The sequence below is a fragment of the Bombyx mandarina genome, chromosome 28 (assembly GCF_030267445.1).
Source record: "Bombyx mandarina strain Sakado chromosome 28, ASM3026744v2".
Classification (NCBI taxonomy): Eukaryota; Metazoa; Arthropoda; class Insecta; order Lepidoptera; family Bombycidae; genus Bombyx; species Bombyx mandarina.
The window spans coordinates 4,203,014-4,214,097 of NC_143233.1; the positions used below are offsets into that span (position 1 = coordinate 4,203,014).

Here is an 11,084-nt window from a genome sequence, read left to right on the forward strand (position 1 = left end):
TAAGTACCTACATGTATTTTCTACATGGATACCAAGTTTCAAGTCAATCGGATGCACGGTTCAGTAGTTATAACGGAATATCCGTAAAAACCACTGTAGATTTATATATTAGTATAGATTATGACAGTACAAAATGCGAGATTAAACCGTAAAATTACTTTTAATTATGTCTGCGATAATCAAAGGAAATACTAATCGTAGAGGTATTTGGTAGCCCTAACGAAAAATAACAAGAGCATAAGCATTTCGACACCGCATTAACTCGATCTTAGTGTGCAATGCAAGGCCCTGCTGATAGCAACTGGCAGGAAGCCAAGGTACACGGGGATAATTTCATGGTTCCGCCGACCATTTGATTTTGCGAGCTCAGATAATGCGAACTAGGCATTAGTGAGGTCGTAGCCAGTAATACTATTAAGAGATGTTTTGTTTTATTATTATTTCCATATTGAAAATTCATTTTTGTATATGGTATTATGAGGCCTGCGAAGGTCTGGCTGACATTGTATTATAATATATAACTGAGACCTAGAACTCATTTTGACGATATATAAGACGGTAGTTATGTGGTTAATGTCAAGCCAACTGAGTTTCTCGCCGGATTTTCTCAGTGGGTCGCGTTTCCGATCCGGTGGTAGATTTTGATAAGCACTGCTGTTTCTAGGGTTAGTGTTAGCAATCTTGTCAGGTTGGAGCCCCGTGAGCTTGGCTACTCGCTCGGCGAAGCTGACTAACCTCTCAAGCTTAGCAGCATAGATAGGGGAAAAACAAGTTAATGTCACTGGCCTCCGGTAATCACTTAAAGCTGAGTCAGCTTTGTGTTCGACCGCCCATATAAGCGAATGGAATAGTTGTTATTTAATAGACATTTCATAGCTTAGGGATGTCTATTGGATCCGCTAATCGCTTAATACTAGTTAGAGAACAAAATAAATTAAGCAGATTGTATTGGTTTGCACCACTATCCCGATTTTATTTTTAAGGAGTTCATATGTGGTGGTAGGACCTCTGTGAGTCCGCGCGGGTGGGTACCACCACCCCTGCCTATTTCTGCCGTGAAGCAGTAATGCGTTTCGGTTTGAAGGGTGGGACAGCCGTTGTAACTGTAACTATAATGAGATCTTAGAACTTATATCTCAAGCTGGGTGGCGCATTTGCGATGTCCGTGGGCTCCAGTAACCACTTTACACCAGGTGGGCTGTGAGCTCGTCCACCGAACTAAGCAATAAAAAAAAATGTATTCATTTATATTAAATTGCATAACTACCTTGGCAGCTCAGACTTGACCCAGGTCATGAACTTGTCTGAGTTAATCTAACGAAAAAAGGACATTAGTCGTAGATTTCAGAATAAAATAAAAGACGGCCGTAATAAAATTGGCAAATAGATCGATAGTGACGACCATGATAAACATAGATAAGTTAATTAAATTCAGCAAAAAATTACAATACAGACATTTCAATTTTTAATAATATCTTGGTACGCTGTTTGCGTGGGCAATTTCATTCAATTATTGTTAATTGGGAAATTCGTGTTTCCTATACAATTATGAGTGTACGCCCACTGGTGAGTGTGATTTTCCATTTTGTCACGAACCATCAGGCTCTGAAATGAAATCATGCCCACGGTTTTTTCGTAGCGTTCTGGCAGTATCGATCGATTTATCGGTAAAGCTTTTACTCTTATGTTAAAGCTTGTCAGTTAGCTAACTTCATAATAACACATTTGATCCTTCAATAATCATGAACCAATGGGGAGTTTAATGTCGAAGTCGATATGAAAATCACACATGGATTTTTAAGGATGTTAATCCATCAGAGGTTAGTGATCTGAAAACGTGTCAGCGCATATTTGAAAGGACGATTTCAATTCATTAAGTCCCATTCGATTGAGCGCGAGTCTAAGTCAAGATAACACTTACATTGTAGATTACGGATTCATCCATCTATAAACTCAGACGAAGGCTTCTTCGGAGCTTTTCAAATATTTGATTTGTCAGAATGTAGACTTTTAAAGGGTGTGATGTGATCGATTTTTGTGTGTTGTTATTTTGGAAAAGAGGCCTTTTTGATCTTTCGTTTTTAAGCTATTGCATAGCTTTTATCGCGGGCTTTGAGCGCGGCGACTGAACCAAGAAATTCCATAACAAAAATAAAACCTAACACTCCCCACTCCGCCTACCATGTTGCTCGCGTTCAATACATTCACGCGTTGCGCTTGTGTAGTGTTTGTGAATAAGCGCGCGGCGTGACGTCGCACTGCATGCGTATTATGAAAAGTCTGCCCATCTCTTTCTCGCGTGGTTTAGCTTATTAGTGTGAAGGGGACAGTTAATGTTTTGCTTTTGTTAATGTTTATAAATATAGCGTGGTTTTATTTTATTATTATTTTAATATAAAATTATTATTACCTAATTATTATTGCATAAGTTGATAAAAAATGCTATGCAATAGCTTTACCGCGGCATTCCCCGAGTGCCATTTGTATTTTTTCTTTGTACATACTTAGTTGACATAGTTATGTGGTTATCGAAGCCTATGTATTATTCTCCTTACACAAACCCCCTAAAATTCTGTAAGAAACGAACACTATCTAGTGTTCTACCTATGTCTCAATCCTGCATACAGGTGCCAATTTTTCTAATGAAATACGCACCTAACAAAGCTTCACTAATGACAGCCACGCAGCTTCATGGATGTATTCAAAACTGTACACCATCCTATCTCGTGCTTATTCGATTAATTACCGACATTTTGAGTAGTCAACAGTGATGAATATTTAGTTATTGTGTTAGCGATCTATACTTTGGTATACTGTTTATTTTGCGAATTAATCATTCATCTTCAATAATAAATTAGTCATTATTTTAATGCATCCTCATCCCATTTTACATTCCTATCATCCCAGTTTTGTATGGCCATTTTAGTCACCAAGACTAGACGGAAGATTAAATTGGAAAAGCATTAATGATGATTAATAATAATGTGAGAAATCTCGCATTTGGGCCACTGTGCGTTTGCTTGTATCATTTTCATCTGGTATTTCGTAAAATAGAAGGATAAATCCCACCTTCCAGACATATTTAAAGTCGTCGTTGCCTAAAGGATAAGACGTCCGGTGCATTTGTGTGTATCTAGCGACACAACGGTGTTCGAATCCCGCAGGCCGGTACCAATTTTTCTAATGAAATACGTACTTAGCAAATGATCACGATTGACTTCCATGGTGAAGGAATAACATCGTGTAATAAAAATCAAACCCGTAAAATTTTAATTTGCGTAATTACTGGTGGTAGGATCTCTTGTGAGTCCGCACGGGTAGGTACCACCACCCTGCCTATTTCTGCCATCAAGCAGTAATGCGTTTCGGTTCGAAGGGTGGGGCAGCCGTTGTAACTATACTGAGACCTTAGAACTTATATCTCAAGGTGGGTGGCGCATTTACGCTGTAGATGTCTATGGGCTCCAGTAACCACCAGAACATCTTAGATAAGCATTAAAAATGTGAAATGTGTTCGTAATGTAAGTTATATATTACAGCAATTGAACGCGCTGAACAAAGGTGAAGAAGAAGACGAGACTATAAGTGTCGCGGAAATGAAGTCTTTAGATGGATACGACGACAGTCTTAAGGAGATCGCCGATTACCAGTTCTACGTGGCCTATGATTTCTACGCCAAAAACAACTCTCATTTCCACAGGTCGCCTTATTACGGATATTACCAAGGTATGATATATTTCAAACCAATCTATACTAATACTAGCGGACCCGGCGAACTTTGTTCCGCTACGCAGTTTGTTTTAAACACGTCAACTTCAAAATTCTACTTTATTTAACCATAGAATATATTACGTTTAGCTGTCAGTTGCGTTTTGTTATTCCGTATCAGTTGCGTTTTGTTATACCACGTTTTATGTCACGTTCCACGGGAATGTGATAAAAAGTATCCTATGTCCTTCTCCTGGTTCTAAGCTACCTCCTCACAAATTTTCAGCCAAATCAGTTCAGCCATTCTTGAGTTATAAATAGTGTAACTAACACGACTTTCTTTTATATATACTAATATATAAATCTACAGTGGTTTTTACGGATGTTCCGTTATAACTACTGAACCATGCACGGATTGACTTGAAATTTGGTATCCATGTAGAAAATACATGTACTTAATGGATAGGCTAATATTTATATGAGTGTTGGACTCCCTACAACGGTTGCGGGGGCGTTAATGATGAGAATCTTTGTGGGGTGAGAAATAACAATGTTAAAAGTCCAGCGAAGCGGACGGGTACAGCTAGTAATATTATGTAAGTCTACAGTGGTTTTTACGGATCTTCCGTTATAACTACTGAACCATGCATCCGATTGACTTGAAAATTGGTATCCATGTAGAAATAACATGTACTTCTTGGATAGGCTAATATCTATATGAGCATTGGACTCCCTAATAACAATGACAATAAATGATAATGTTAATTTTAAATGCCCAGCGAAGCTGGCGAGTACGGCTAGTCTCTACTAAAACAAGTATTTACTTTCGTTTGTATGAATTAAACGACATACAGGACATACTGTTTCTATCGCGAAGCAGTCATGCGTTCTTGTTTGTAAGTAGTTTATGGCTCTTTTATTAAAGTTTGTTACACTTTGTGGAATATGGATATTGTACTGACGATCCGAATGTTTTATTTCGAAAGTACGGAAGATTATCTCGAAATTCAGAAAAAGAGATGAATTTATAGAATTAATAGATGCTCCTTTTTAAAATACATATTATAGTTTGGGTATCGGATAGATCCAAAAAACAATAAAATTACTCGAATACCAAATATCTTTCAAAAAGGGACTGGCCGGGAACCGAACAAGGTGTATAGCACAACCCGACCGATGACAATTCAATATTTAAACAAAAAATTGAATATATTGAAATTCAACTAAAAAATGAAAAATAAATAATAGTTTAAAAAAACTAACAAAATACGCTTTTATAGAAAATTCATGGTATCAGTAGTTATAAATAAGTTATGAACAGATATGAGTAGAAGGGTTATTTTGATAATATCCTGAAAAGCACCCAACGCTTTTTTTTTTCCAAAAAAAACTATTTTTTCTTGCACTATTTTTAATTCAAATTTATTTTCTATTTTTTAGTTGAATTTTCTATAAAAGCGTATTTTGTTAGTTTTTTTAAACTATTATTTGCTATATCAACATGACTAGCTTTTGTTCGCGACTTCGTCCGCGTGGAATAGTTACTTTGGCATAACGCTAAATTTTACCCCCCACTTCATTTACGTAGAAAGTGAAAATATTTTGAATTTTAGAATGTTAAGGAGCTATTTAAATCCCTATTTTGAAACATTCTTTTTTTTTTGGTGCTCCACTTGTATTGGTTTTACCGTGATGTTATACCTACAGCCTTCCTCAATAAATGGGCTATCTAACACTGAAATAATTTTTAAATCGGACCAGTAGTCCCGAGATTAGCGCGTTCAAACAAACAAACTCTTGAGCTTTATAATATTACTATAGATAATGAAACAATTACTAATTAATACATGTCGTATTTAATTTCACGTTTTAGTTCCCGAAAAAGTGAACCGTCTCTACACGCCGCAGCTAAACCACATCAGCATGAAGATGCCGTCAAGTCCACTACTGGTCGCCCGACCAACACCGGACCACTTCTGCAACGCATCCAGCATCGAAGAATCCTGTAAAGAAGGCTACTGCGAGTGCTCTCACGTCCTATCAGTTAAACTAAACTCTGTCGTCGAAGTCGTAATAGTCGATGAAGGTATCACATTTGACGCCAATCACCCGTTCCATTTACATGGCCACAGTTTCAGGGTCGTTGGTCTTAGGAGGCTAGCATCAGATACAACTATCGAAGAGGTCAAGGCGTTTGACGAAGCCGGTCTGTTGAAAAGAAATCTAAAGAATGCTCCTATCAAAGATACCGTCACAGTACCAGACGGAGGCTACACGGTTATTAGGTTCAAAGCTGACAACCCAGGCTATTGGTTATTCCATTGTCATATAGAGTTTCACGTTGAAGTTGGCATGGCCTTAGTTTTCAAGGTAGGTGATCATAAGGATATGCCGCCGGTCCCTAGAGAGTTCCCCAAATGCGGTAGCTACATCCCGGATAATATGCTCGAGCTGGCTACAGAAAAACCAAAGAACGATAATCAGTTCATTTCTATATCTCACTGGTGGCCAGTTGTGGTTGTCAATAACACTGTTTCATCGGCTTCATCTATTAGTCTATGTATATACCTTCTCACTTGTTGTATGTTCTTATTGAAATTTAATTACGATAGATAATTGAAAATTATTTGGGTAATTCTATATTTAAGAAAAGGCTTAGTCTGGCGGTTTTTTGTTTTTCTAGGGAGTAATACAAATGCAGTGTCACGTGATTTTGATTAAAAACCAAATTTATCAGAATGGTTTTGAGGAATGAAAGGCTAAAGGTTTGAGCGACATTTTTTAAACTTTACAGAAGAGCCATTTAAAGTTTAAAATTTGGAAAAAAATATGTTAACAAAAAAACTTTTTCAGCTATTGAAATGGTATAAACATAATTGAAGTTCAATTATTAAAAATATCGAATTGTTGATGCTAATACCAAATAAAACGGACCTTTAATTACAAATAGCTTTTTATTCCTCGATTGGATCTTAGTTTTAAGAAGCCAAAAAATACTGTTACATGAAACTTAATTAGCAATACGTACATTTCATTGAGGATTATTGATTATTGATTTTTTTGTAAGATACGACGTTACAAACAGTTCAAAATTGACTTCAATTGAGATTTGTTTCTTTACTTCTCCAGCACAAATATATTTGAAGAGGAGCTGTCACTTTTCAATCAGATTTTATGATGAGAGAATTTTTGTTTAAAGATAATTTTTTAATTAGCAATAGGTAAAGTTAGTGAAATAATATTTTGAAAGTGTACTAAAATGAGATTTGTAGAAATAATGAAACCCGAATTTGTACTTAATTATTATTTATTATTATTAAATTATTTAACGTTAAATTAAACCTATCAATTATTTTTTTTATCGCCCACTTCTTTGATTATTTCGTTTTGTTCTGACGCGTACTTATTTCGTTTGGTTTTTTTCTTTAATTCCTATTCAAATATTGGGCGTTCAAAAACGGTTTGTCAATATTGTTATTAAAATTTGTTACCTGTGATTGTGTTCGTGAAAATTTGATACGAAGTAAATTTGTGAGCAATGGCGGATCCAGGGGGAGGGTCGTGGGGGTCATGACCACCCCCTGAGCTGGGTCCAGGACTTAGGTGGACCACTAATTGAATATAATGATTCTATTTCTATATTTTGTCACCATACAGATTTTATGTAACTACATACCTTCAATATTTAATTAATTTAATATAATATAATAACTTTGCATAATGGCAAACGTTTGGAAACGAACGCATCTAAATTTGACTATGTGACCCCCTCCTGGCGACAAAGCTGGACCCGTCCTTGGTTGTGAGGCACGGTCGTTGACTTCGTGAACTATTTAATTTGAAAATTAATTATGGAAATGTCGCGAGTGATGTGTGATATTATTAGTTTAAGTTAATTTATAAGTTAAAATTAAAATTAACATTATACAATTTTGTAAAACAAAAAGATAAGTACAGTAAAGCTAATGCGGAGTGTATTTCCGTGTTTTATTCTATTGAACATTTATGTAAGTCTAAGGATCTATGTTAGAATTTTACCATACGTTAAAAACTTGCTTCCACTTAGTGACTGGCGCCTTCAATACCTACATCTATGGATTTCGGTAGCCACTTAACATCAGGTAAGTGGAGAGTTCTGGAAATGGCGGAATGGATGTAATTTGCTCTGCGTCAACCCTGTCCTGCCGTCTCAATAGCCCCGACTGGGCTCTGGCCCAGTCCGAGGTAGGTCGCCGGTTGTGAGCGGCAAGAGTTTTTAGTGAGGTTCAACTCCCACATACCCCACCTGCCGTGCTGGTAGGGATCCGGCGATTTTCACCTGTGGAAAAAAAGTGGAGTTCGTTCACCCGTCGTCCATACAGTGGTCGCATATTACATTAAAACCGTAGAATCGTTAGTATCTGACTTTGTATTGAAGAACAGTTACTAAATAGAAAGGGAGAAACACAAGAAAAGTAATAGGATGGGCGATTTTCAGATTTTTTCTGCCTGCCTAATTGTCTATATGCAGCTACGAAACTACCATGGAATTTTCATGAATTTTTTACACATAGACAAAGATTTTTGGGACGAGAAATTAGGTTAGAAAGGAGGAAACAAAAGAAGAGACATGGATAGGCAATTTTCAAATTTTGTCTGCCTGTCTGTTTGTCTGTACGCAGCTACGAAACTACCATGGGATTTTCATGAATTTTTCACAAGTAGTCAGAGATCTTTCGGGCGGGATATTAGGTTATTTCGTTAAGATCGAATGCTATAGCTCTTAACACCAGATCGGTCTTAAGTTCATTGACTCGTCTACGAAATTAATGAATACAAATTTATAATAAAATACAAACTAATACATATATTTGTTTGAATTCGGAACGTCAAAGGTGTCAACGAGCGACGTCCGCTATGACGCCTTACCCTTTTCCATTTCCAGCCGTCATGGGCGACACATCTGTTTCTTATTTCTTATAATCATTAATTTTAAATTCTTTATTTTGTCACTTATAGATAAATAAATTCAAACTAATAATACAGTCCACTCTTATTCACAACGCAACAATATTTCAACCATTACGAATATTAAAAAGAAACCAATGTTTCTCTGTAAATTAGTGATACAACCATCGTCGAACAATTCCGACAACGCCTAATTAATCTGAGACAAGTGATTCATAATCCGATTATTCGACCCCCCTTCTGACAACTCGTGTTGTTTGGACATCGACGAATTTCCTTGTTAAGCGACCGTTACAGGATTAGGGCTTGTAACGTAATTATTACCACACCTTTATAAGTTACATCCATTTCTCTGTTTTTTTTATTTATTGCTTAGATGGGTGGACGAGCTCACAGCTCACCTGGTGTTAAGTGGTTACCGGAATCTACAAGGTAAAAGCCGCCACCCACCTTGAGATATGAGTTCAAAGGTCTCAGTATAGCTACAACGGCTGCCCCTCCCTTCAAACCAAAACGGATTACGCTTCACGATAGAAACAGGCAGGGTGGTGGTATCTACCCGTGTGGATTCACAAGAGGTCGTCGTGGCCTAACGGATAAGACGTCCGGTGCATTCGTGTTAAAGCGATGCACCGGTGTTCGAATCCCGGAGGCGGGTACCAATTTTTCAAATGAAATACGTACTCCACAAATGTTCACGATTGACTTCCACGGTGAAGGAATAACATCGTGTAATAAAAATGAAACCCGCAAAATTATAATTTGCGTAATTACTGGTGGTAGGACCTCTTGTGAGTCCGCGCGGATGGGTACCACCACCCTGCCTATTTCTGCCGTGAAGCAGTAATGCGTTTCGGTTTGAAGGGTGGGGCAGCCGTCGTTACTATACTTGAAACCTTAGAACTTGTATCTCAAGGTAGGTGGCGCATTTACGTTGTGGATGTCTATGGGCTCCAGTAACCACTTAACACCAGGTGGGCTGTGAGCTCGTCTACCCATCTAAGCATTAAAAAAAAAGGTCCTACCACCAGTAAGCTATGCTTAGGGTGTATTGCTCAAGTTATACTAAGCTCTGATAATCATTTAACATCAGGTGGGCCATGAGTTAATCAACTCATTTACAGCAATAAAAAAAGGCCATTACTATTCTGAAAGATTAAAGATTCAGAATTCTCAAAACTAAAAAGGGGTAAAATGTGTTAAAAAAACCTCGCGAAAATTGAATTAAGCAAAATCAGAAGGAGATAAAATCTCAAAGAAACTCTACCAATTAAGATAGGTAACGGCGGGACCTTAAATCAAGTCAGCAGTGGAAAGGTTGGGTAATAAATATGCTGGAAGGATGGGTGAGCCTTTGGGGTGGATGGGAGAAAAATAGGCTGTGTTGCCACTTATCTTGGATCTTTGCTTGCGTATATTCCGGTGAAATCGATTTATATTCACACGGAAACGAATTTAATTTTTTTTAAAGGACATTTTTCCTTTCTTTAGGCTAACAGGAATTTCCCTCCTTCTGAGGTGGTAGGCGGGTAATGTCAAAGTTGTACCGACTAAAACATTCTGTCTGACCTAGGCCTCCTCCAAGCCTTGTAATGACTGGTTCTGCGTTGTCTACATACGGCGAATTTCAATTCCCATCTTTGATTCTGCCTATTTATTTTCCTCATTGAGTTTCTGAAATACTAATTCGTCACCTCTCCACTTTTTCTCTTCCTAAAGCAATTCCTTTATATAATTATAAAGAATGAGCGGAATGAGCAGAAATTAGCCAATGCACAATTGGTTAAAATAAAAAAAAAAAAAGCTTCCTAAGTTGATGTTAGAAATGGTTTGATTTTCTAATAACATATTATGTATTTGCCTTGAACATCAAGAGAATGGTCATGTTGCCTTGCTAAGATTACACGACAGTGTGATGCGTGTAACTTAGTATCACAGCTTCCTCGAACCCGATAAATAGGTATGAGCACTGATATAATCCGACGATATTGATTTTTCCAGATCTTATAATCTCATCGAACCTATGTTAATTCAATTGAGTTTTTTGTGTCACAAACATAATTACTCGAACTGCTATGGCCATTGTTCAATGACATCTTAAATTATTCGCTCTTCTATAGCCAAAGTTCAATAACATCTGAATGATGGATTTATTAATTGTGGAATTTGTAAAATTAAATCGTGTTTTGTATTTTTATTTCAAGGATAAAACGGAAGAGCTTCTTACGACTAGTAATATAAGAATCGGGTAATCAATAAACAAAGTAAATATATTGATTCAGAGATTCTAGAATATGGTAGATAAAGGTCGGACATTCGACAGACAAACAAGAACACCAAAAGATAAATTTATTGAATAAATGTTGCCCCCATTTCCTAGGTAAAGTTTTTTTAGGAGCGAGGAAATGCTTGTGGACTGGTTACCTTTC

The 11,084-nt window shown here is 37.0% G+C and overlaps 1 protein-coding gene across 3 annotated transcripts in view; it reads left to right on the top strand.

The window, feature by feature from the left end:
- The window catches only part of LOC114243384 (multicopper oxidase 3), a 135,488-nt gene extending 127,803 nt beyond the window's left edge, over window positions 1-7,685 (top strand). For all 3 annotated transcript variants that reach the window (XM_028174857.2, XM_028174856.2, XM_028174855.2), the window contains exons 10-11: window positions 3,540-3,726; window positions 5,582-7,685. In XM_028174857.2, the coding sequence (XP_028030658.2) occupies window positions 3,540-3,726; window positions 5,582-6,324 (930 nt within the window). In that variant the 3' untranslated portion in view covers window positions 6,325-7,685. The remainder of the gene's footprint in view (window positions 1-3,539; window positions 3,727-5,581) is intronic.
- Window positions 7,686-11,084: the final 3,399 nt, after the last annotated feature.